Source organism: Zonotrichia leucophrys, chromosome 6 (assembly GCF_028769735.1).
Source record: "Zonotrichia leucophrys gambelii isolate GWCS_2022_RI chromosome 6, RI_Zleu_2.0, whole genome shotgun sequence".
In the NCBI taxonomy this organism is placed as follows: Eukaryota; Metazoa; Chordata; class Aves; order Passeriformes; family Passerellidae; genus Zonotrichia; species Zonotrichia leucophrys.
In genome coordinates, this window is record NC_088176.1 from 23,683,420 (window position 1) to 23,710,823 (window position 27,404).

At 40.1% G+C, this 27,404-nt stretch overlaps 1 protein-coding gene across 10 annotated transcripts in view; it reads left to right on the plus strand.

Moving 5' to 3' along the window:
- ZMIZ1 (zinc finger MIZ-type containing 1) overlaps positions 1 to 27,404 on the plus strand; it is a 346,373-nt gene that overhangs the window by 219,384 nt on the left and 99,585 nt on the right. For all 10 annotated transcript variants that reach the window (XM_064716346.1, XM_064716344.1, XM_064716343.1 and 7 more), the window contains one exon: positions 2,015 to 2,120. In XM_064716346.1, coding sequence (XP_064572416.1) covers positions 2,015 to 2,120 — 106 coding nt within the window. The remainder of the gene's footprint in view (positions 1 to 2,014; positions 2,121 to 27,404) is intronic.

Consider the following 27,404-nt stretch of genomic DNA (forward strand, 5'->3'; position numbering starts at 1 on the left):
ACTCTGAAATTGTTCCTCTGTGATGGGAGAATACACGATGGCTAAAGGAGTTTAAATAATGTTTGTACATTAATGAGACATTGTTCTCAGGAGCCTTTTGCAAGGTGTGGTTTTGGGTTTATCAGAAGAGCTTTTTTTCTGTTTTCTTATCATCCCCCACCCCCCATATCTACTATTGGGTGGCTGAAGTACAGTGATACTGGAAGTAGAAAAGGGAAACAGATTTCCAAGTATGTCAGTGTTTTCCAGATCTCATGGCAGCCCACCAGTCTTCACTCCTATCGCTATTTTTGCGTGAAATATGACATATCATATTCTCCTCTTGTTTTTCTGTTTTTAATGGTTTTCTGGGTGGGTTTTTATTAATTTTTTAAATTATTAATTAAATAATAATTATTAATTAAATAATTTTTAATTAATTAATTGATTATTATTATTAAGTTGGTTTTTTTTCTTAATTTTGCAAGTTTGGACCTAGAGTCTTAGCCAGGATGCTAACAACTGGACTTCTAAAATTAAAGGATTAAAGGCTGATCTACCAAATTGGAAATGTTTTTTGTTTATCAAAAAAAATTGCATTATTTCTTTTATTTATTCCTTTTCAGTTTTCTATCTAAAAGCTGTAGTTGTAAAGAAATGTGATAAAACAGTAGATGTGTATTACTGTATTGATCATCCTCAATTTTAATTTATTTTCCCTGAAGCTCTCTTCTCAGTTTTGAGATTGGAAGGGTTAAATTTAGGGAGAGAACACTCCCACAGATTAAGTCTTATGAGCATCTAATTTTTAAATGAACAGGAGCACAGAACAAAAAATCTACCTGGGAACTTCATTCATGTTAATTCTTTTTTAAGAAATAAATTTGGTTCTTAATTGTTAATTAGGAAAAGTGGATATATTGGAAAAAGTATAAGATAATGTTTAACTAACACTTACATTAGTTCTTCACTCTCTTCCATACTGTTGCTTTTTGCAGTCCTGGACACACATAATTGCAGTGTCATCCATTAAGAAAGAAGCTTTCAGATGAAGAAAGGGTGGGAGAAGGATATTTTCTTGTACTGTAAGCTGTTAAAGATAGGGACTTTCTTTTGCCTCAGGAAATGGCGCTCTGCCCTTGTGCAGTTCCTTCATTGTTTTAATGGAAAGAAGTAATGGCACTGTTAAGAATAATCTGTTTTATCTGTGCCTCTGAGTCTGAAGTCATCATGTGCCACTGGAAGGCAATAGAAAAGCTGTGCTGTGTATAACTTTAGCATCATTTGGCAGAATGACTGTGGGATTGTGTTTGTGCTGTGCAGATTTTAAGAGGATACGTTCTTGGCTGATAGCTGGGTTGCTGGCTTGGAGAAACAGTTGACTGCTTTTTGTCCTTGACTACAGTCTTCAATTTGCCTGGTTTTGCTAGTTCTTCTAGATCAGTCAACAACAACAGCAGTCTTACCCTAATTTAATGTTTGGCAAATGCTTCTTGCACAGGCCTGTTCATTCTAAAACTGTGGCAAATGTGCTTCCCAATACAGTATTGTTGAAATGCAGCAACTGTGACACTGAGCACAGTGTAGGACAACCCTGCCCAGCAGTGTGGAGCGGGCATTTTAACCTAGAGGACCTGGGCACTGCCCTTGGGAACAGGGCCAGGAACTGTACAACAGAGGGAGAGACTGAGGATTTCTCATCCTCACATCTCAAATGCATTAAGGTGTATTCTATACAATCTTTACATACATTGCTCTTCTATTATTTCTTCTGGCTTTTGTCTCTCCAATTTTCATGGAACTACCAGGCCTTTCTTCTGACAGGTGGTCAAATAATTGGATCACCAGAATACTCCTGTGCTCAGTTCATTGTGCTTGTGTTGGAAACTACTGGGGAGCACTGCCTCATACCATGTTTTACTGTGCTCTTGCAGCAGATTCAGATGTCAAACATTAGTGCTGTTAAGCAGGTTAATGTCACTTTGTCAAGAGCTCAAGTAACCCCTAATGAAGCTTTCTGTCTTTCCCTCTGCAGGTGGTAAGTCGAGTGGCAGCTCAGCAAGGATTTGACTTGGATCTTGGATACAGGCTACTGGCAGTATGTGCAGCCAACAGGGACAAATTCACTCCAAAATCAGCTGGTAGGAAAAGCTTTTTTGATGTATTGTTGATTCTCAAATGATCATATTCTGTAAAAAATGCTACCTATGACTGTCTTGCGTTCTGTAAAAGAACAAAATCAGAAGCAAACACGTATTTGGTGCTTATAGCTCTGTTGCTTTTAGCATTTCAATGGCATGCTCTTCTGAGGATATGTGACTTTGGAAATTTATATTTTCCCCAGCTAGAACTGTTTGTTGCCCTATTTGATCTCATGGATGAAATGCTGCTTCCAGAAGCACAGATGTTTAGTAATTTCATGGTGGGAATGAACATACTCAGACCCCTCTGTCTTGGTAAACCATTGATTTTCTGTCATGTGTCAACCTCTAAATCTTTCACATCCATTCTGCACTCCCTGGTATATCTATTGCAAAACTCGTACTCCTTGACTTCATGTGCCTGTGCAAATAAGTACCATGGTTCCTTGTACATGTAGTCCTTAGAATTACAATTTTGAGCCAAGAGTAGGTAGTAATTCTAGTGCTGTAGTAACAAGTAGCCATTTTTCCAGTATTTTACAGCAATAATCTGTTACAGGTCTCTGATCAAGTAGCAATATTTGATCACGATGTATTGCCATTGCTCCTTCTAGAGATGTAGAAAATGCACTTAAGGGTCTTTCTGCTTCTCACATGTTTGATTTAACTGGAGCATTTAATTCTGGTTCTCCTTCTCTTAGCTGATGAATGTCAACATAATGTTCACTGGCTTGGAAAACAGGAAGATAATTGTTTCATTCCAGACTGAGCGTGGATAACTTTTCTGCTTAGTACTAAACTGGTATGCAGTCCTCATTTTGGAACATCAGGAAAGGTTAACTTCTTCCAAAACAATGACTTTTGGCCAACTGATTGGGTGTTAATATTTCTTTTCATCTTCCTTTTCAGTTTTTATCAGCCCAAACATGGCTACCTTTTGTCCTAAGTGTTCTAAGCAGTTCCTCATGAAAAAGTGACTTTCACATCAAAGCATATACACTGGACTTACTGTTGTTTTTTTTTTTTTTGTATGTGAAGGAACCATTAATCTTACTAAATGTTGAATAAGCTGTCTGGTTTTCATCCAGGAAAACTGTGTGGAGGATAAAACATTCTGTTGACCAAGCACAATGCCTCTTTTTTCTGACTTCCTATTAAGTTTATCCATGAGTTAGCTATCACATCTCTTCTTGGTCGTTTGGGTTTTTTTTTTTTCAAAGCTTATCAAGGAAGAATTCCCACCTATGACAGCATTAAATTTTCTTTAAAAAATTAGTTTTTCCCCCCTCTTAGTAATTCTTCCTGATGTGTCTCTCCATCAGTGTGTTAGAGGAGGTGAGGTGGAGAGTCAGATGTTGCAGTTCTTTTCTTTTAGGGCTCACTGAGAGAGTAGGCTTGAGAACTGCTGGTCAGTCATCATGGTCTAGAAAAACCCAATGTCAGTGTTTGATTTCTACCAGTAATTACTTCTTTTGAGGAACACATGTGAGATTTCTCTTTAACTTAGCACTCTGTACAGAGTTCACTCTTTCCCTTTTTAATTGATAGAATACAGGGAAAGCTGGTAAATCACATGTTCTTCACTTGATATATTCTAAAACCCTTCGCAGTCCTTTACTTCCTATTTCTCAGTTGTATATAGAAGTAATTTATTTTCAATAACCTTAAATATTTGGTTTCACAACTGCTTTGGTTTTACTGTGTGTACAGTTGTTTCACCAGGTCTTCCTGGGGTTTCATCATGCCCATCTACACTATGCATTTTGTGCTCTTACTATCTGTGTTAAATACTCATATTTTGGGGCATACCATAACATATTTTGTGAAATTTCCCATATAGCCCCTACTCTAAGGAAGTCACATTCACATAGGGGCTCTGAGAGCTACATCCTTGAATAGGCAGCTTTGAAAGACTGACAGACTGGGATTACAAATGTGAGGTCATTTCAGAACACACAGACTTGTTTTAAAGGGTTATTTTCCACATCAGAGTGCATTAATATTTCCTGATTTCTCGTACAGCAGTGGCTCTGCTCCTTCGTTCAGTTTTGGTAAAAATGTTGTGCTTGTCCTTTGCTTTGCTTGTAGAGAGTGTGCTTCATTGAAAGCTGCTTTTTGTGACTTGCTTAAGTTGTTGTCAGGGATGCTTGCAGGTTGTTTTGAGAAACTCCTTCTGTTTTCTTTTGTATCTAATGAAAGACACCTTCAACACTTCTTCCAGTCGCATTCCTGCAGAAATCCCTGATGTAGATATCAAATGGCATTAATTTTAATGAATAAGAATTTGTTTTTCCCTTCCTCCAGGCTTAAGGGGAATTTACAATGGTTTGCATTCATTCCTCCAAGTATGAATTTAATGCTGCCAATGGGATCGCTCTGGAAACATTTTTAATCCATGTTGTTTAGTGTCTGACATTCTTAAATGCTTGGAGAAAAAAAGAGACTTTCTAATTAAAACATATTTGAGTAGGTGAACATTGGGGAAAATAATTGCACCAAATCCTTTCAAGGGCCATCCACTGTTGGTACCTCCTTACAGCTGGGGACAAGGCATGTTGAGGGATGTCCTGCAGGCTGGGAGCCTGGAGGGGCCTGGCAGTGGTGGCTGGCAGTGGTGGCTGGCAGCCTTGGCAGCTCTGCTGTGTGGAGCAGGTGGAGCCCTGCAGCCCAGTGTCCCTCAGGTCTGCTGGATGGCACAGATGCCTGACCCAGTGTAACCAGTATCCGGCTCCTGTTCCCCAGAATTCCCACCCTAAGCTCATTCAGGGAGCTCTCTGGCAGAAGAGCTTTTGCTGGCATGGCTTCTTTCCTGTTTGACTGCTCCCTGAGCTGTGTCTCTGCGGGGCCCCAGGAGAGTCAGGGTCCCCATGGCAGCACCTGGGGATCTCACTTATCCCTGATGGAAGTGGGCTGGAGCCTGAGGCTGGAGGGCAGAGCATCCAGCTGCCAAATTGGCTCAACTCTGTGGGAAAACCACCCCATGGTTCTTGGAAATGTCCTCATGCTGTTTCATCCCAGCTGGTGTGAGCTGTTCTGGTGGTGCCTCCCTGCTAAGCTGGAAGGGAGGTGCAGATGGCACAGCAGAGTCCAGGCAGGGAGGGCAGGAGGCTGCAGCTGGGTGGGGAAGGGCAGGGCAACTGACCAAGAGCTGTCAGGTCCTTGGCTTCTCCCATCCAGGATTGATTGGTGTTGCCAAGACAGTGTTTGATGTGCTTTTTGGTGTTGTTTTACTTGGTCATTGAGATAGTTAGCAATTAGCTAATACAAATTGTTTTGGAGAATGCCTAGGGGGGCGGTTCATGCAGCATGAAAAGTATTAATAAGTTGCCCTGCGTGTTTTTAAATAGAAATGACGATTTAATGACTGTGCCTTTTGTCTCTGCTTTCTGGTGTTTGTACCTGAAATAATAGCTGCTGCCTTTTATTCTTCCAGCCTGTGCTGCTGCAGCAGGGCAGCAGCCTCAGCAGGAGGTCAAACACAGCATTTCCCACCCTGAAGACAAATGACAAAGCCTTTAAAAATATATGTGTCTCTTTTGGTGACAGCTGCTCCCCAGACCTTCCACTGCAAATTCCTTTGCCTTGTTGTGACACCTATGGGGAATGGCCCAGCAGGTTGGCTGCTTGCTCATTTGCTTCCAGACTGCAGAAACCTGAGTTGCTCTTAGTATGTGAGTGCATAGGTGTTTATGTATTCTGGCTTTTCTTCCTTAAACCTGAATCCTTTCTCTCTGAACAGTGTTTGCTTGGACATTTTCTCAGCATATCTGATGCTTTTGTCCTTCCTGTAGAAGATTTTAAGTCATTTGGTAGCTTTCTTTTAACTGTTCAAATAAGGTGGAGTTCAGCAGTTAAAGTGTTTACTAAAAAAAAATAGGGGGGCTGGAAGAGAAAGAGAGAGAACAATTTTCTGTTCTGAGTTGTTTTTTTTTTTTTAAGGTACTTTATCGAGCTACTGAACTTCATGGCTCTTGTAGCTACTTTTCTAGTTTTGCTTTTGTCAGGAGGCCAAGCTGAGGCCAGACAAGGGGACGACAGGATGAGATCATACAGGGAGCTTTGTCGGAAAAGGACAGTGTTCACTATCTCTGTAAAGAGAGAGAGGAAGGAAGAAGCCTGAGGGCAGAACTGTGCAGAAAAGGTACTTTAGCAGGCACTGAGCAGCTACAGCAAACAAATGCTGTGATAGCCTGGACGGGCAGCCAAATGTTGGCTGTTTGATAGCAGAAATAATAACCTTTTTTGATATCACTTTGCTTTCAGTCCCTTAGGCTGTGCTTGGTGTGCTTCTGATTTCACTTCTCAAGAGCAGTATTATTTAATAATCTTGATTTTATATGAAGTATGCACTAAAACTCCATCGTATTTGTGTACTCTGTATTATGGGGGGTTTTAGTTCTTTAGCTTCAGTCATTGTACTGAAGCTGTGATATAAGAGGGCTGTTCTTGTGAGTAGAATGCCAAAGCTGTAATTAAATTGGGTCCTGGGTTAACAGGGATATTTGCAGTGAGAGTGCTGGCAAATGGAGGTGTTAAAACATTACTGGACAAGATACTGAGTCTGAAGGTACGTCCTGATCAGGATACATTTTCAAAGCAATAGTAGAGATTGGGCAAAGAGTATTTTGGTGTATTATCAAATCAAACTCCCAGAAATTATATAAAAGGAGAGAAGAAATGATGCCATAATGTGAATGAATAAAAAGGTAGAAAGTAAGGATGACCTCTAGATCAGGGGGGACCATAGGGCTAGATTAACACTTTTACTAAGTTTCCAGTAATAATGTTCACATTATCTGTGGAGGCAAGGCAAGGTGGCTAAAAGGATTACAAGTATAGAATAGAAATTACTCCAGCCAAGGCTGATGGCATCCCTCCATCTTGAAAGGACCAAATGATTGACAGGCCTGTGTTAGAAAAGAAACAGCATATAAATTGTCAGTCTCATGCCTCACACCAAAGATTTCCAGCAAGTCAAGTCAAAATGGTCTTATACGACTGAAGAAGAAATGCAGATGCTGTATCTGCACTTAGGAAAGTGGCTGATAAGAATAAGTAAGCAGCTTTATGAGAGCAGCATAAAAGCTTGGGTTGTTTGTGAAGTGAAAGCTGAGCAGAGTTACAAAATGTATGTAAGTACTAACAAATGAACAACTCAGAACAAGAAGAGCTATTACACTACAGTATGGTATTGACACAAAAACATAATGCTGTAAATTGAATAAAACACTGAAATAGGTGGGGAATTCAGAATTATTAGGGTAGTTCCATTTAAAAAATATTTTCAGCTAGAATGACAGTGGAGAGGGATGGAGCAGAGCAAGGGAAAATGGAAAAGTGAAAGAGCCTTTTTAAAGATGAAATTCAGTGTATGAAATTGTGTAATGTGGTTCTTGATGTAGCTGGGAAGCTGGTTAAGAGCCTTTTATCTGTGTTGTCCTAAATTTCTACTACATTTCCATGCAGATACCTAATCCATTGGTAGTTAGAGTTGGTCTCCAAAAACCATTCACTTGACAATTCTCATTAAAATAAAGGTATTATTGTCTTGCAGCTGATACCTTCTGAAACAGCCTTTGGTATTGAAAACTGACTACATTTCAGGTGATCTCTAAGTTCACTTCCCTGCTCTTAGCACAGATTCTCACTGTGTGCCCTTGCCTGCTTTGTTCTCAGTTTTGTAGTTCTTTATTTTTGAAGCAAGGATAATAATATGCCTTCCATCTCATTTAATTAAATTCAGTATCATGCGGTACAGAATCTACCTCTTCCTCTGTAGGTAGTTATGCAGTGCAACAGAGCCGTGGCTTTAGCTGGGACACTTTGTTGTCGTACAGATAAAATAATTCTGTTCTGGCACATAGATTGGAAGGATACACCTTTGTTGCAACTAAGTCTTTCTGTCCTAATGATTTATAGTATGGATACTACAAATAAATGAGTAATTAAATCTTAATCCATTTAGATTGTGGGGTTAGTGGTATTAGTTTCACTTAATGAAGTTGATAGGGCATTCACTTAGTGAAGTTGAAGGGCAACTTCCCTTGACCAAAAGGAAGCAGTCAGTAGAGCTGCTCGGTGGCAAGCAGCATGAATTCAGGTGTGTAGTCTCTGGCAGCCAGTTTAGGTTGGCTGCAGAAAAGGCGCACTGGCCTTCACACATTTGTCCCACCCATGAGTTCACTCAGAGCAAAGCTCTGTCAGACCTGCAGTTTGGCAATTATATCCTGTACCTTGAGCCTCTGTCAGGTTGGCTTGACACATGGCAGACATGTCAGTAGTCCGCTCTCAAACGTGTTGAGGTTAAGAGCCTGCGGAATGAGAAGCTTTTCCCCACTGGGCCTTATTTGTTTGGGTTGTTCTTGTTCCCTTCCTGAGAGGTCTGCTCCTCATGCGTTTGATCTGCCTTCTGCTCATGGGAAACATGATCATACTTGTGTCAGATTTTCATTATCCTCCTAGTAGCTAGGCAACTCCTCTTCATTTTCACTGGGAGCTTGAGGACCTCATAACATATCAATGTAGATAGGTTTTGTTTTGGTGAAAATTCAGTTCATTTTTGGCATTCGCTGTTCTACTGTGCACTTGAACACCTCTGGTAATAAAGGAGGTTGCATGGCTGAGCTGCTGCTTCTTTATTCTGACTAGCCAAAATACCAGGTGGTGTATCTGGCCTGTTCTTTTTGACATTTCACTGGTTCTTGTTACCATGGTACCAATTCTGACTTTGAGAGATGTCACAGTAAAACTGTTGCCAGGTTGGAACATTTTTGCTCTAATGCCTTTACTATAGCACTTAAAGAAATTGTGGACACTCAGCTACAGCAACAAGCTTGCTCTGCTGTTTTCTTAGTCTGTGCCTTGGATTTCTTGAGGCTGGTACTTACCTGAATGCTCTCTTTGCAGCAGATTTGATGTGTAGTGCATTAACTTACCATGCAATTCCTGGGAAGAATCTTTCCCTAAAGTGTGCAACACACTTCCACTTGGACTGGAACTTGCATTCCCCAGAGAAGAATTCTGTTGATCTCCATCAGTGTCTTCTGTCTTCTGCTTCAGGGATTCCATATGTGCTGAGAACAGCTGAAGATTTGGTAGTAGATACAGCTTAGGTCTTGGTCTGGGTGTGAATTTTGATATTTCGTTTTATATTGTTTTGAGTAACTTCCCTCTGAAGTTGAGGTAAGTCACAAATGGCAAGTAAGAGGGGAGGCAGCTGTGAAAGCCTGCATATATTCATGGGAGAGAAGAAAGCAAACTCTTAGAAAGGCATTTGCCCTTTACGAGTTACCTTTTCTCAGCTTACAGCAAGCAGTCCCAAGCTTGTTCCCTTTTGAGCTGCAGTGCCTCCGAATGTCCCTCGGTGCCTGTGTGTGCTCTCTTGTTAGCCTGTGTGTCTTGGAGGCATTCAGAGAAGTGTGTGAGGAGTCCAGCTATGAGAACAGGAGCACAGCAACATCCATGGGGCTTCCATTGGGAGCTTTTGTGCTGCTGGAGGGCTGAACCACAAAAGCATGAACTGTGTGAATAGATCAGATCATCAAGCTCCAAGAACAGCAAGTTCACTTCCTAAATACAATTCAGATTCCACTGCTCACATTTTCAGATCCAGCCCTAATTCCTCCAGGCTCATATGCAGCATGGAGTCAGACTGTTAAAGAAAGTTCTTGCTCTGAGTGCTCTAGACATGATACTCTGAAAAACACAATGATTAATAGGTAAGATGTTATGTGTAGTATTTCTCTCTAAAAAGAGATTTCCATAGATAAAGTTTTGAAAAAATGTTTCTATTTCATCTTTTCTGATGCTCCTATTTAAGCACACCTGTTAAAGTGTGCTGATAGCACAGTATTTGGAAAAGTTTTATGTGATACAATGCATTTAAATACCTGTGAAGAATAAACAAAAAACCGTAAAGATTCATCATCAGAGATAGTTATAATTTCTATCAGTCTTTGTGCAATTTTGTGTGAGGGGATTCAAGAAGAAAGACCACAGAATAAAGGAAAATTGATTTGAAGAGAATTCTTAAGTAATATCTTCCCAAAAAAATGCATATTTTTCCTTATAACATGAGCTGTTTTTCTGAGAAGTTCAGTAGAAGTCAGTATGTTCATGTTTGATGAGGCTTTTGGATTGTTTCCTTTTTATCGATTGGTTTTGCCTCTACCTGCTTTTTCCAGTAAAACATGTAAAGAAAACCATCACATTTGCTCCCATCTGCAGGTTTTCTGGATGCCAAGGTAAATAACTCCCTTCTTATTTTTTTGTATTCTGGTGAAAATGCAACAGTACACATCATTGTGAGACACTTCTGTGAATATCCCCATAAATCCAGACTTTATTCCTGACACTTCCATGTAAGGTAAATCATGCTTTGTAGCAGATATCAGTAACGCTTGACTTGAGGAATACATGGAAGAAATAAGATGTTCCTCATGAAGTTTAGTAGCTTAGCAATAATAAACTCCAAAAGGTGTGACTCTAACTCGAAAAATAAGTTGGTTTGAATCTCATTTGTGACCCAAACCAGGCTTTTTGGAAAGTCTGGGTGTCAAGCCCAACAAACTAATACATGACAGTGAGTGTGTCTCTACTAAAAGACTTCGTATAGCTGCAGTTGGTTTTGGGGCTGAAGCTCATATATAACATTTCCTAGTGTGATGGAAGGATAAAGTGACTGAGCATTGAGATGCCTGGATATTGTAGAGTCCTAAGGAAATAATTTTGACTCTTAGCTGTCTAGTAGCTATCTCAGTTGTGTTATCTGCTTTGCTGCTGTATGTATTTCTTATGTGCGCTGTTACAAAGAACCAGTGTTCCTTCTTGTTTTGTATGAACTCAGTATCTACTCAACTTCTGAGATTCACTCTCAGCAAAACTTAAAGCAGTAGCATTTCCTGCAGAATGTTGGCTCCTATGAAATATGTGATCAAACTAATGAGTAATTCAACCTCCTTCCATATATTCCTTATTTCTTTGAGAAATGCCTGCACTTAAGGTGTGCTGAGGCTACTAATTTCAGTGGATAGAAAAAGTTACAGTTTTTTAAATCCTGCCTGCCTTGTGCTGTTGTTTCCCAATGCCCTGCTTAGGGCTCTGTAGATTCTAACCTGCAGACACAGACATCGATCCTTAGTTTCAGGTTCACAAAATGGTTTAAAATGTGCATCTTCTAAAGCAAGTTCTCAAGGGAGGCATAAATTTAAACATTTTTAAAGGCAAGTATGACTGACTTGGCTCTGAACTCAATAATAGGAAGCTGAACAGGAGTTGCTCCTGAGGAAATAAATTGAACAGTGAACATCTGTGTACAAAGCAGGGTATTTGTTTCATGTGTGATAGTTTCCCTTATGACTGCCGAGTCAGACCCAAAAGACATTAATCTTGCTCACTCTGGAAGATACTGTCTTTCCATCACCGAAAAAACAAAATGAAATTATTTAGTGTATTTACTACAGAAGCAATTTCAATTAAGGCAAAGAACCAGAGAGACCTCTAAGTTTCCAGCGTGAAAAATGAAGCACTGCTGGTCTAAAATAAGATTGTGAGAGTTTAATTGCCAGAAATTTATAACAGTTGCTGTCTCCCAGTAGGAATGTTGTAGTGGACCTAGTGGTCCTTGAAAAGCTACATACCATTGCAGGCAGTAAAGGGATTTTGCTTTGGATGTTTTCTAGTATTACAACCAAATGTGTTTGAAATAATAAGCAGTAGCTACAGTAACTGTCCTGACCAAAGCAAAAGTAGCGAGGAACTGGAATCGTATCAGTGTTGTGCTGTCTTGAGCAAAACCAAAGATTTGGGTAGGACCTTTGTTAAGTCTTTGTTGCAAAATTGTGCAAGCCTCCTTTCTCTGTTCTGCTACAAAATCTAGCATGTCTTACAGGGCAGTAAATTGATTTAAAATTCTGATTTAAATTTTTATGCAGTTTAGCTAATTAGACATTCATTACCTAAGATGAGCTGGAGAAGAGCTAGACTGACATTTTGGTCTAACAACTGTCAAAATGGAAGGAAAAAAAAAATGTTCCAAAAGAGAGAGATACTTTTCATTTCTTTCAATGTGTGGAAAAATAATAGGTAAAGACAGAGTCTTTGATTGGAGGAAATTCAGTGTTTATTTGATTCTTTGTGGCCAATCATTGCTCCCAGCTTGCAGTGATCAAGGAGCAGAAGCTCCTGGCCAGGGTGGTGGCAGCAGCGTGACAGCTGTCACTCAAGGAGCTCCTGCCTCTGAGCCACTGGGTCACATCAAGGGCATTGTGTGAAGCTGTGTGCTTGGTGTGGGGTCTTGTAGGTGCAGTTTTGTGTTAATTGGGGTGGGACTGGGCTGAGCCTCATCCCCAATGGGCACAGCTGGGAGCAGCAGGTGAATCCCATTGGAGCTGATGAGCCCTGGAGTGCCCAGGGGCACTGACCAACCACCAAAGGGAGCAGAAGGCACACAGGGGCAGTGCATCAGCATGAGGGGATAAAAGGCTGGGCTGAAGAACAGGAGGGGCAGATGCTTGCAGTCTTCTGAAGTGGAATGGTGTTACTCTGTATGGACAGATGCCTGAAGCCTTCTGATGAGGTATTGTGTTGCTCTGTATGGGTTGGAGCTTTCTGATATTTTATGGTGATACTCTGTGTATTGTGGCCATCTGGACTGAGGCATGTGCTGCAGCAGGATCTGGGCACTGATCTGCCTTCTAGAGAATCTTGATAGATGGGCGCAAGGAAGTGTTGTCCTGTTCTGTGTAAGCAGAATCAGCCCTGTGCAGAATCATTCGCTGCCTGTAAAGGGACGGAAAGGTGGAATGAGAAACAAGAGTAATGTTTGAGAGCCAAGTTCTCAAGTCAGTGACGCAAAGCTGGTGGATCATCGCACCCCTGCTGGGGGCTCATTGGGATCCTTTGGTGATTGATTACCAGTGATATTTTGAGATATCGCTGACACACCAAAATTCAAACATTTTGTGACTTTACTGCCAATTTGAGAACCCAAGCCCTGTGTCAGGGCAGAGAAGTCAGCTGAGCAGAGCTCAGGAGCCAGTCTTCCTGTGGAATCCTTGCTGGGAGCTATGCTTCAAACAGACCTCAATCCTTTGGAAGGACTGCAGAGTGGTTTTCACTGTCCCTTTGGAGCAGCTATGTGTGCAGAGGCATGTCAGCAATTTTTCCTTCTCTTTGATTGCAATATGTGTTGTAGCAAACACTGAAGGTAATGTTAGAAAAGCAGAGAGGGGAAATCCTAACTTCCATGTCTGGCTTGGCACAGTCCCTTTAGTTCAGTCAGCACTACAGACTGCCAGGCTTCTGCAGTTGAAAGTATCTGCTGTGTTCCTCTTATTTTCTTGTTCTGGTAGAATTCACATCTTCGTACTTCAGTGACAAATCTATGCTTTCACTCAGATTGAGTGCAAGAGCCAGAATTTCCAACCCTGGGATGGATTATATTTTCAAATCTTGGGAGTAGGGCAAATGTATTTGCCCCACATGTAAGTAAATCTTACGTTTAGTCAATCATATAATCCTAAAGTCTGTAGAAGGGTGGTGACCTCTAAGGATTGTCTTCAAAAAGCTAACACTGATACGTGGCTGACAAGTCTCAGAGTGATACAAATCACTCTGGAGGGGAGTTTTGTAGAGAAAAGACGACAAAACTAAACTAAGGATGTGGAAAGACTATGAGCATATATGTGTATCTATTGTGAAGTAAATACATTTGGACTGTGGTCTGAAAACATACTGGGAACTTGGAATAGTCAGTTATGAATTAGATGCATTGCCCCATGAAAGGAAACTTTATTCTGCAGGTGCCATTTAGTCTACAAGAGTGAAAAAAAAGTCTGTATTGGATCGTTGTTCTGTTGCTGTGTTTATTTGCAATAAGTGATGTTTTTATCTGACTCTCATCTCTCTGTCCAAAATTCTACTTATCATGAGGTCAATAAAGCTAAAAAGGTTGCAGAGAGATCGAAAAATTAAAACCGTGCTTGAGAAAGCTCATGTGTGCAGAAATAGCTGTCTTACATAGCAATTTTGGAGTTACTTTTTAAGGTTCTATGCCGAGAAAATTATTTGTTACTGATGAACTCCTAAGCTTCTTCCCTGGAGAAAAAACCTCGATTGCTGTGTACAGGATGGTGAGACACTGTAGATTCAGTGTTTTCAGTGTGCCCAGACCAAACATCATCTGTCCCACACAATAAACAGTGCCCATTCTTTTGGCAGCTGTTTGTATGTTTTTAAAGCAGTAGAACAGTAGAGATGACAGAGCTGAAATAGTTTTATTCCTTTTTCTGATGTAGCAAAAAGAAACAGAGCAAAGATGAGTGAGGTCACACTATGGGAGCAGAAGAAATGGATGGCAAATGCCTGTTCTGCCTGTAGAGTTGGCAGATTTCAGACAAATGAGTTACTGTGGGGGAGGCTGCACCTTAGGATAAAAATATAAATTTTAGAATTAAAAAATCTATTTTTGTCCAGGGAAACCCAATCATGTGCTAATTCAAAATTGAAATTAATGGGGATGGATAATGAAGTTTTGTGATATCTGCAGGTTCTCCTTATGGCATGTGTAAGTTAATAAGCAAATAATACCCTCAAACCCAAAATTACTAGCTAGATGGGGTTTTTCTACTTCTCCTTCAATCCCAATATGTCACCCTATCTCAACACACTAAATGACTTTGAAGACATTGATAGTAGGTTTTAAAAGAACTGACACTAGGTTTTAAAAGAACTGACACTTGTCACTTAGAGCGTATTGCTTTAATAATCCAACTGGGACATTCTTATTCTGTGCTTGTGTCTCCAGATACACTCATGAAGTAGATACATAGTTGATTTCTTTATATTGCCAGCTTTCTCTTCAGTTTTAATTTGAGGCTGGACCTTTTTAAAATTTCTTCCAATGCTCTTTTGACAGCAGAAATTTAGGTATGTGACAACAGATTTTGAGTAAATGCTAGATTAGCCATCTTGCTGCATGCACACATTTGTGGGTAGGGTTTCTGAAAAATCCTGAAATCAGTGGGTTTTCAGATAGGTGTTTTTCAGAGACCCATTGGTATTTGAGCTGTGTAATTATCAGCACGAGCTCTCTAGACCAGGACTGTGATGGATGGCAGTGCCTTCAGCACAAATGCTCTTCGGGGTTCCTTGTTTGAGTAACTCTTCCTGCAGTGTGTTTCATACTGAACTCATTTCTTGGTTTTCCTTCTGTCTTCCTGTCCCCCCTGCACTGCTGTATCCTTCTAGAGCCACCTTTAATTGTAGAATGCCTGCAGTTAATAGTGACTGTCATGTATTCCAGGTTTTAAGAGGCCATAAACATGGAAAAATGGGCCAAAATAGCTGAGTTAAAAGGCTTGTTAAAGATGCTATCTGTGTGCTGAATCCAATTCGTGGGCATGTTAAAAGACATCAGATTTTCTTTTAGAGGTGTTTAGCAGAAATACCTGGCAGAAGCTGAATCTTTGGCTTTGCTGTTTTGCTCTGGTGTGCTCTGGATGTCCCTCATTGTCTTTTTACATCAGGGACTTGAACCTTTATTCTGATGACTGGATCTGTGATGTTCATGTTCTTCATTCTCCATGCAGTTTTGGTATTTGGCTTTTTTTCTTTGCTTTGGTTTGGTTTTGTTTATTTGTTTTGGTTTTTAAATTAATTTAATTCTTTACTGTTTTGTGACTGTTTTCACCTGACCTTAAAATATCCCAGATTTTGGGACCTAAAGGCCATCATTCAAATGAACAAATAAGACATTTACAGTAGGCTCTTACACATTGCAAGAACTAACAACATTGCAAAAGGATTCCTATGTAAGTTTAATTTCTCTGTGAAATAGCTGCTTACTTGTCAATTTTTATTTGTAGTGTGTGGAACACTACTTTTAACTCTTTATGGAAATGGAAAAAAAATTCTATCTTGTAAAAAAAAAAAAATCTGACTAACAAAAAGAAGGACTGCCCCACCACATGTTCTTCAGCCATGAAACTATCATTATTCTGGAAAGCACTTAGGTCTGTGCTTATTTTTTGAGACATGCTCAGCTTCTTTCTGCATGTCATGAGTGAAGATGAGTTGTTCAAGTACATTCCTGAACCAGAACCTTAGCACTAATCCTTCAGTCACTGCAAAGAATAAATGAGGGGCAAAGACAAAGGGCCAAATTAAAATCAACGAGATTCTATTCAGATGGGCTCTGCTTCAGCAAGCACATATCTAATTATAAGCACAGAAGTAGGCTCACTGACGTCAGAGTTAATTAAACTGCTTAAATTTAGGCACATGCTTAAATTCTTTGCTGAATCAGTATTTTTGAGCCAATGAATAATAGGACAGCGTTGCTGGTCCAAAGCATGATTTTTGTGGGTGGGAAGGAGTTTAAACTCCCCCTTTCTTCCATCAGTTCTTCTGAGGTCTGCCTGCTGGCATTTTGAGTCCCAGTAGTGAAAGCATGTGTCAACATGCTAAAGTTGGTTAGAGTGTTTGCTAACAGTACCCAAACCCAACAGTTGGATCTCTAGTACTTTTAAGGAAGGCATCTTTCCTCCATGTGGTGTGTTCTGCAGTATGGCAGGACTATGCCCAGCACAGTAATCATGCCAGCTTTGTGTTTTTCTGATGCCACTTCTATGACATTAATCCCTTTGTCCAGTGTCTGAAAGGCAAATTACTAATTCATTTTCATAACAAAAAAATGAAGAAAATATCTAGACACAAGTGTTGAATTAAGAGTGTCTGACATATAGGAGCAGTTTCAATTCCCTTGATTTCACAGATTATTTTAGTTTATGATGGCATAAATAAATAAGCTATTATTTGTTGCTCTTGGATCATTAAGGGCCTAATAAGAATTTCCCCTGTAGTATGAAGGACAACATGATACTTCTTGCAGAGAAGCACACATGGGAATTTCAGCCACCTTGTGTATAAGAGCTGGGGCTGGTTGTGAGCTTTTAACTATAGTCCCTGCCTAAGTAACACAGTAGAGTTGCCCTGATGTAGTAGCAAGGGATTAATCAAGGAAGTGCACTCCAAAAGATCAGATTTCTTTTACTTGGTAAAACTCACACCATGGGGACTTGCAGTCTGCAAGAGAAGCTAATTGAGTCATCAACAGGAATAAGTTCAGGAGAGAAAAGCAAGTAAGAGAGCCAAATAAATCTAGAGTTGTGTTTTAGATGCCTACTAATCCCTTTTACCTGGTGCATGAGTCTAAAGCTTAATTTCATCTTCATTTAGATTCCAGAAAATGACATGTATTAATTTATGTATTCATATCTTTGTGGTTTAAAAAGAACAATTAAAAATCACTTTTCTTCCTAGTGACACCTGCATCAATTTTGCCAGTAGTGACTGAAAGCTATTGCATTTGGAAAAGTGTTCCATTAACTGTGCCGGCAGCTCGAAGTCAGTATTTGTCTGTATGGTGCAGTTCACTCCATGCCAGTTGGCTGCTGTGTTCACAGCCCAGAGCCGTGGGCCCACAGCTGTCTCGAGTCGAGTCAGAGCTTCAGTTTGACTTGGTTCCCCTTGCTAGGTGAGGTAAAGTCGGGAGAGAGGGAGCAGCTGTGGATGAGAGAACTGGGCTATTGTCAGTGACAAAGCTTCAGCTTTCCTCTGTTGGGTCTCCCACATTATCCTTTTCTGTGGGCCAGCAGCTCATCATCCTGCCACAGGCCAAGAGTATCGACTGTAAAGAGCTGGAGCAGCTGCTGACAGTGTGTGAGTGGAGTTACAGGAGGGAAGCAGCCCATCAGGCAAGCAGCTTTCTCACTGATGTAGTATAAATTGTCTTTCTTGCTGGACATCATCTCTGCCAGCAAAAGAAGGAAAGATCAAGCCTGAATGGTGGATTTTTTGGACTATCTTTTTATGTACGTTATTCTGTGATTGCATTCAATGTGTCTCTCAAAGATGATGATTTAATTAATTTAAACCAGTATATTTCTTCACTGATTTTCTTAGGTTTTTTCTCCATATCTCCATATTTTGCATAGAAGCATGATATAAGTGTCAAACTATGTCTATTCTTTATGATAACAAGGATCCAAGGTGGGGACACAGTCATTTTGTACATGGAAGTTGTCAAAATGCGTAACAGGTTACAGTAGAATGTGTAATAAAATTACCTAATTGGGCAGATTTAATTATGATTGGATCACGTTACTGAAGGTCTTGAGTCACAGCTGGGGCTTCAATAAAGACTTGTTTTCTCTCTTCTTCACAGCCTTCTATCAGGATTTCCATTCTCAGTTTCCCTAGGTGCTTCAGAGGGTGGTAGCAGGAGGCTGTTACAGCCGACCCTGCAGTCTCTTGAAACATGAGGGCTTTGAAATCTTTGTTTGGAAGTGTCTCAAATATCAGTATTTGAGACTCTTTAAAATGCCAGGCTTCATTCTTTTCCTTCTTTCTGCTTCTGGGTGGCAGTTAGGGGACAGTTCAATCTTGTCTCTCATACTTGCATTGCAGAGAGCAGCAAGCATCTTATGGACTCTAGGAAAGACTCCTGTCATAGGGGGAAACAACTGTGCAAAGTACACATGTGTGCAGGGTGTGAGCGGTTTGAAGTCTTGCCACTATGGGTAACAGATTCAAAAGGGAAATCACACATTCTTATTGCAGAAGCTGGAGTGGGGTATCTCGAGAAAGCATTGCTGTCTGACCTTTAAAGCTGTTACCTCCAGGGCAGAGTGAAGCAGGATATGTGCCTCACTATTGACTGTGACATTTCTGTCCTAAAAATAGAACACTACAATCCCTTTCTGGTTCAGACCAGCACCCTCTGTGGATACATGATATTCACACAGGTCTTGATTTTTACAGGGTTTTAGTAGCTGGATATCCAGTTGAAATAAATGCTCAAGGCCTCAAATTGGGAAAACAAGGTTGAAAAAGAGGAAGGAAAGTACCTCACTGTGTTTTTGTTTGCTGCAGAATAGAACATAATTCCTGTGGAAACCTACAGCTTAATCTGAGTCTGCTGAGATCAGAGATGACTAATCCACCTAGAGGATCCTTCAGCAATGGGAAGTGGCTGCACAAATCTGTGCAAACCAGGGAATCTTTTCTATCTCCCTGATTTACATAGTTAAGAGTTATTATAGTCTTAACTACAAGCATAGGGGTGTATTCTGCACCATAATAAATGCTTTCTCTTTTACACTGAAGGTAAACTGTTGATTCTATTTTTTTTGAGCATGTTCTGTCTATATGCAGAAATCAAGCATTTTAGGAATATATTCAGTTTCTTGCTAGTTTTGATGACTGTAAAAGGCAGTAAATGTGAATTTACACTGCACTGGTTGAAAACTGGTGAGGAAAATAAAATATTGCATAATGCAGTTATTTATTCTCCAGCCAACACTGTCACTCATCCAAGGACATGCAGAACAAATGCACCAATCCTGTTTAGCTGAATTCATGTTGGCCTTTATGTAGTTGAATTTCTCATTTAATATCAGTATAAAATGATAACATATGGGAGTTACTGATCACGAGAATACTAAAAATTAATTTTTACAATAGAAGAAGCCTTTTCAGTGGGACATTGAGCTTGGGCAAGCTGACATGTTTAGGTGGAGGTCAAGTTCCCACTTCGTAAATCTGTTCAGCTACTTACATCTTAATCAAATCACAGACTCAATCATTTTAGGTCTGGATAAGTCTTTGATGTTTTCAAGAGGACCACGTTGGCTTTGGATGTTGGGGAGAACGCCCTCAGTGCCCTGAGAAGGAACTGACATATCATTTCAACTGCAGCACAAAGAGCTGTGTCTGATCCCCTTCAAACTGCTGAGGAAACACCACAGTGGAAGCATTGCACTTTACAGTTCCTTGGGGGAGATGCAAATGGTGTAGAGGAATAGTCATTTCTGTAGTTTGGGCAGGTAAACACAAGTGCCCTGTTCATCCAGCAGTCACCCGCACAGAGCAGACCTAAAACTGAAGATCCTTCAGCTGCACTGTGGGACCAGACTTCTGTGCTTGTTTGTCATCTTGGAGAACTGTTTTCTCTTCAGGGATGGGGAGAGGGGACAAGAAATCACTGTGTTACAAAGATAGGCTCATCCTTTCCAACCCACCTACTGCTTCTACCCTGCAGAGCTTCTAGTGTTACAAGGAGGTCATTGTAAGTCTGTAACTTCTGAGAAGAGGAAACGCATTCTTCACATTAATAAGCAGTTTCCCACAATAGCAATGGGAACTTTTGGGTTCTTCATTGGAAAGAATGATACTAATTGTTTTGCCAAAATAAAGTGGCTAATAAGAGCTCCTTGCCCACATCCCCCTTTTTTCAGGTCAGTGTGGCACATTGTAATTTGCGTTTGCTTGGAAGCACGGGAGGAATCCCACATGGAGGGGGAGGGTGGCTTTATCATGCTCAAGCATGCAACCCAGTAAACCTTTCACTTTCTTCATACACCCCAGTTTCAGGGTAGCTGGGAGGATTCTGGATTTCCCCCCACATGCTGAAGGAATGCAGCATTCTTTGTTTTTCCGTCACAAATGAACTGAAACTTGTAATCTCTGTACTGAGCAGAAGTGATTAAAATAGTGTGGAACAGATGGTTTAAAAGCTGCCAAAGACTGAGTCTTTTGCTATTTTGTTTCTTGAAACAACTACATTAATTCCTGAGTCAGCTTTGAGGGGTACCATCATAACTCCTCTGAGATGAGAGAGCGTTCTTGTTTCTCTGTCTTTGACTGCTAATTAATAGCTACTAATTAATTAATTTTTTAAATAAAAAAAATACATACAAAAAGCTGAGGTAACATTTTCATGCAGGACAGAAATGGGAGTTTTTCATGGAGCTTTTAACAATACTTTTTTTTCTTGGAAATTTTGCTACTTGTGTTGGGGCTCATTCTGTGTTCCAGTTCTACTGGAATGAAGACACTGCAGTACTTTGAAGTGGTATTTGGTTTTGGTACTCAGGGCATGTGAATTTGGTGATTTGAATATGTTGATTTGTACACAGAAATTTCCAGACAATCTTGTGATCCAGAAACCCCTGATAAAGCTGTCAGTGTCAGGTGTGCATTCCCTGCTGTTCCAGGTGAACAGATACTTCCCACTGAAGGCTAAACACCAGGGGGCTTGCAAACAGCAGAGTTGTACCCTCCCCAATGTATGTTGTGCAATAGCATCTTGCTCTTTGGAGCTGCCTTTTTATTCTCATAAAGCCATAGTCTGTAGCTTAATTCTAAGAAAGATTTTTTTTTTTTTACTGTCAAGCCAAAGCATGTCAGCTATGAGTGAATGTGTGATGGCACAACACACCATACTGGCCTCTTCCAAGTCTTTCACTTCTGCCATGGAGCTACTCCAGCAGTTTTATGGGCTGTAAATTATGACAAGGTCTTTTGATGTTCCTTGACACCATTGGTTTACTAATGCTACTTAGAGTGATTCTTATGTAGCAGTTCTTTGCTGTCGGGTCTGGCATCCGCTTGGGGAAGATTTTTAAAGACTGATTTTTGTCAGTTTAGAGAAATACCTACTGGTCATATAATTTTTGTGAAACCTTGTGATTTTCCTCTTGATTTATGAACTCTGCATGAGCTGAACTATTACCATTTTGTTGACTTGATCCTAATTAAATTTAAGGTTTTCAATCAGTAATCTTCCTAGCAAAGTAACATTTATTTTTACATGTTTGATAGTGCAAAGTCCCAGCCTGTGTACAATACAACAGTAAGAGACTTCTAGAAAGGAGGGGTAGGAAAACCAGGCTGAATTTGTGTTTTTATTTAAACATTATTTTAATTTTTTTAAGGTTTGCAATTTGAAATTGGAATTTCAGAGATGTAGTAACTGTCTGATTTCTGTAGATGATGCTGTGTTTAAGGAAAGCAGTTTTGAAAAATAGAAGTCTTGCTGAATGTCTGCTGAAACTGAATTTCATGGCCACCTCCACTCACAGTGATAGGAACTGATCTGTTTGTCCCCTCATTTTTTCCCAGTGTATCATGTCTCCAAACAGAAAAACCTTAGCTGGATGTTCTTTTTTATCTGGGCTCTTCTGTGAAGTGAAGACCCTAACCTGGCTTCTGGAAGATGTAGCTGGAAATCAGGAGGCAGCCAGTTGCTCAGGTCTGGGGCCATCACCAGCACTGCCATTGCAGGTGGGACACTTGGGCTCTGGGCAGTGTCCCCTGGCTCTGCTCAGTGGAAGGCTTCTGCTGCTCTCTGTGCTGCAGGTGTCGTTGCTAAACCTGGGCTGTTGCACTACACCTGAGACCCACTACAACTGAGTAATGTTTTACATTTCAAATATTTACTCTGTTTTGCTTAGTTCCCCTAGGAATTTAAAGACTTGGTACTCCATTGGTGGGATTTTCCCACTTCTTTTCCTTCAAGGAATGCAGTATCTCTTATTGGTCAAACCTTGCTTAATGGACTTTATATCTCCTCAGTTACCAATTATTTTCTAAGGCACAGGAAGGCAAGTGAGAGGAGCGGAAGCATTTTGAAGATTCTCTATTGAAACTTCTGGTCTTGTTTATTTTTTAAATTCTCCTAAATACTCATACTAGGAAGTGACATAATTGCATAGACTTTTCGTTTCCTCAAGGCTCTGTGTGGTCTTCATCCACCTTCTCAGATGTTGTCTCCAGATGTTTAAAATCACTTCCTCCCAATTAAATATCTGCTCCAAAGTGACAAAGTGTAAGACCACATACGTCTTAAAGGCCAGTGTATACAGCAACAGTTTTTGTTATTAGATATGATGGAAACGTTTCCTTTGCTTGAGCTTTTAATGCACAGACAGTGAGAAATTGCTCCACTTATTGACCTCCATGGGGGAGACTGCTGCTGGTTTTAAGTACACATTTAAAAATGCCCTGCATCTTCCGTGTAAGTATTTTGGATGCTTCTTGTTCAAGGTTGTCACTTGCTCTATCATCAAAGGGTTATCTGCTGTCCACTTAGGCTCTTTTTAGATCAAAAGTAGTGATTTGAGCTGATATGGTGACTTCACTATTTAATTAGAGGGAATATTTAAAAACTCCATTATTTTCATATTATAAAACCTCTATTTTATTTATATTTTACTTTTATCTTATTTTTAAAATTTGGTGCAGTATGTGTGTTGTACGAAATGAGGACTAATGTAGCCAGTGTCAGTCTTTGATCAATGCCTAGTAGTCTTTTCCTGGACTGGTGGCAGGGTAGAAGTATGCAAGAGAAAAGAGACTGAATAAATGGCAATAACAGTACTGTAACCGGGTGAGGAATGGAGAAAATAATAGATTTTTTAAAATTTGGTTTTCAGAGGTAGAATATTGAATATTGATGACATTATGTAAAGGTAACAAAAGATTAGAAGAGATTAATTTCTGAAGATGTCAGAGAAAAATAATGGGTTTGTGCCATAGGGGAGAAACCAATAAAAAGGAAGCAGTAGCAAAAAAAAAAAAACCTTTGCTGATAGAAATTGGTCAGTTTATGACTAACTTAACACTTATATGGAAAATGAACTTAAAATACGTACAAGAGTTTGTGTATGCATGTTTTTGAGCCACTATGCTGTTAGATATTATCTTTCTATAGGTTGTTACTCCTTTTGTTACATCTGAGTCTGCAGGCATCTATGGCATAATGTTTTAAGGATGCAGCCTCCTGACTAAGCATTAAATGACAAATGTAAAGTGAAATAATAAACGTAACATTTGTGAAAGCAGAATCCCTAAGCAAGAATCTCTGAGTTCAAGATGGCAAATTTGACCATCTCATAGGCATGAAAGCTGAGCTGTGACCAGTGTGCTCATTGTGTTGTGCAGCTGAACAGCTCCTGATGGTAACAAGATAACCCAGGCCTTATCACAACCCAAACTGTAGCAAAAGACCACGTAGCCAAGTGAACAGTTTGAAACTCAATTGTTTAAGTCACATTCTTGATTATAATGATATGTCCTTTTAAAAGAAAGAAGTATATCACTCAAAGTGTTCTTAAATATATAACATTACCTTCTTAAACGAATTATTGAAAAAATTAGCTCTTGCATTGCTGTGTTTATTAGTGAGCTAAACATTTGTTACACCAATTACCAGCTGTAGTCAATGTCCTAAGGAGGTGACATCATGCGCTGCAGTCGCCAAAGAAGAAAGTGCAGAATTTTCTAAGGGTGTAATCTGTGGTTTCTCTGGTGCCCTGATGCAGCACTGGTTGTAGTGTAGTTCTAGTGTAGATGTTACTCTCTGGTACTCTCATAGGTCCCATATGAGGTCACTGCCGTTTGTGCTAAGAAACTCTGCACACATTTTGAAGGGCCTTGCTATGAATAACTTTTACTGAGATAGCCAGGAAAGAGAGTAAAGGAAGGCAAAGGTTGGAACAGAAGAGGTGGGAACTGAGTTAACCCTGTCAGAGAACTGGGAACTGCTGTCTTGAGTCTCCCCCCTGCCTTTGTCTCACCATTGTTTTTCTGCTGATGCCTTTTCTGAGAAAGAAGATAAAGAATTTACAGAGTTTATGCTCATGACTTTTCCTCCTGTATTTGAGATTGTCCTTTTAAAAGTGAGAAACCTCCTGTGGAAATGGACAGTGTTAACTCAGTTACATGAGCTTTTACACTAATTACAATTTGCCACTGTGAGGTCTTGTCTGAGAGCAGTCAGAACCCAATTTAACTGAGGATCTCGGTTTAAGGATGATGTTTTTATGGGGCAGTGCAGTCAGTGCCAGAAGGGGGCCAGCCTTGCCATGGGGCACTGAGTGCTCTGTGTCAGTGCTGGCTCAGTGCCCCCAGAGCAGTGACCTCCTCACGCTCTGCCTGTGGGATGTACCAGCAGTCAGTGGCTGCTCCCTGCACTGAGGATACAGGTGAGCCCTGGATTTGCTGTTAAGCACTGCTGTAATCGATTACATTAATGTGCTGAATTCCTCCCAACAGGGCTCAAGTGGCATCACAGTGACTCCTTCCCTTGTTCACCTCTCTGTTTACTGTCTTTGTAAATAAGACCAATTGTACTTGGGGTTGGATACTGCTTTTATTTCATAAGATGCTGGGCAAAAACGCCTTCTTTTCTCTCTCCGTCTTTCTTTCATTTCTAAATGCAGAAAGCAAAGTGTGCCAGGTTGCTTGGGAGAATTTGGTCTAATTTGGTAATTTGGAGGAAGCCCCGATGTGGCTGCCTCCCCAGAGCACACCTCAGTCTTAGAAGCTGTTCTTTCTCCTTGTTGCTGCCTCCCAGAAGGTAACAGGGGTGGCTGCTCCCTCTGTCTTGGTTGCTCCTCCCAAGGGCACCACTTACTGCTCTGGTAGTTAAAAGAATGTATGGATTTTCCTTCAGATTTACAGTCCATGTTGGAGCTTACTTGCTAGCTTGCATTGCAGCTGATTGACACAGTCGTCTTCAGCAGTGTTCTGCACACTACAGAACTGTTGTTTTCCCACAGATTTTTTTCTCCTTACCTTTGCATTCCTCTGTCTGCAGGATGAGTACCCTGCAAGAGCATTGTTGCTTAAATACCAGCTCTTTAATCTGATGTAATTATTTAGAGAATGTTTTCATGTTTTTGATGAAATAAGATCTCTCAGTCAATACTTTGTCTGAAAGCAATATAAATATTTTATCAGAATCATGTAAATTGTGTCACACATTTTGGTAGGTTTAAGGTTGTTACTTGCCTTCCTGTGGCATTCTGTAGGGGTTTAGACCTTTTTTTTTTATGCCCATGAATTATTCCTGCTGTTGTGTAAGGCAGTGTCAAAGTCTTAAGAATTCAGTGTACTTTTAAAACTAAAAGTTAATAAAAAGTACTGATCATTTCTGTTATGATGAGATTCTAATCCTCCTTGTGTCTCTGGGCAGTAGTGTAATTCCAGTGACTAGTCATAAGAAAATTACTTACATAGGACCCATACATGTTCAGTTTAGTTCATCTCTCCCTGAAGCACTGCTGATACTTAAAACAAAATGTTGATTTGATCAGTGATTTTGTTTTCTTCATTTCTCATCATAAATTGACAGAATTTGCATGTTTATTCCCAGAGTACAGAAACTGCTTGCATGGGTTTTCTGCTTTTGCTTTTACATAACTTGAAATTTAAAGATACATGGGGTTTCTTTCGTGATTGCTCTGCTTTATTTTGGAAAAGGTATTCCGTAATGTAACTTAAGCTGCAACAGAAAAAAAGCAAACCAAGAATGTGTGTATGTGGATTTTTTATTTTTTTTTTAATCTGGAGGCCAACGGAGAGAGCACCGGTGAATAGGCATGCACTGGGTGAGAAGTGTTATCATATATGACATTCCCTGTAAGCCGGTAAAAAGACTGAAGCAAGAATAACCATCTATACCCATCTACACTACTTCCTAAAGTCTTTTCTGTAGAGGTATTGCTAACAAAAATTAAGTGAAAGCTTTTTGTTTTCATAGAAAACCCAAGCAAAAGTCTGTTTTCCTCATGTGGAAAAACAAATTTGTGCTGTAGACTTGAAATAATTTGCTTCTAGTGTGGCAGGGTTTGCAGTCAGTGGGATGTATCTGGAATGGGAGTAGGAGCACAGAAGTGACATATTGAGGGTTATTGAGAAACCAGGGTTATCTCTCTCCCATCTGCCCTTTTGCACCAGTGTAAAAAAAGTGACAAACTTTGCCTCTTTCTCCCCCTTAGTCCCAGGAGCATGACAAGATTTCCAAGAGAGTTAGAAGGCATATAAGTCTTCTCAGCTTGCTGAAATAGTCATTTCCCTCTACTAAATGAGGAAGCTGTTGAGGAGTGGTATTGAAAGTTGCTCATTAACTTCTTTGCTTGGGCTTTGTAAAGCTGACTTCCATTTCCCCCTCTGTGACTTTGATACAGGAGTTTATGGCAGACCCCCGTGATTCTGATTGAAGTGAGGAGACTCAGGTCACTAAACTTGGCTCCTTCAGTAGAGATAAGAGCTACCATTAAATCCCAGAAAGAAACAGCAGATGAGAGTGCAGATAGCTCTGGAATATAAACCCTAATTTTGTCAGGGCTATAAATATTAAAATCATAGGTCTTCACTCAGAAGAATGTCTTCAGAGAGGTAAAGGTGATTCAAAGCAAGAGAGAGGCAATTTGGAGAGGATATCCTATACGTGAGAAAATAGAAATGGTTTTGATGAGATCTGAGGCACTGTAGAAGTTTCATCTTTCCTTCTGGAAAGTCCCTGCCTCATAAAGGTTTGTAATTTCTAATACCTCATCAGAGAAATCATCTTTAAGCAAAAGCAGAATAATTTTTTCTATTAATGTTGATTTCTGTAAATATGTCTAATCATGCCTTGCCTGAAGTAAAAAGAAATGT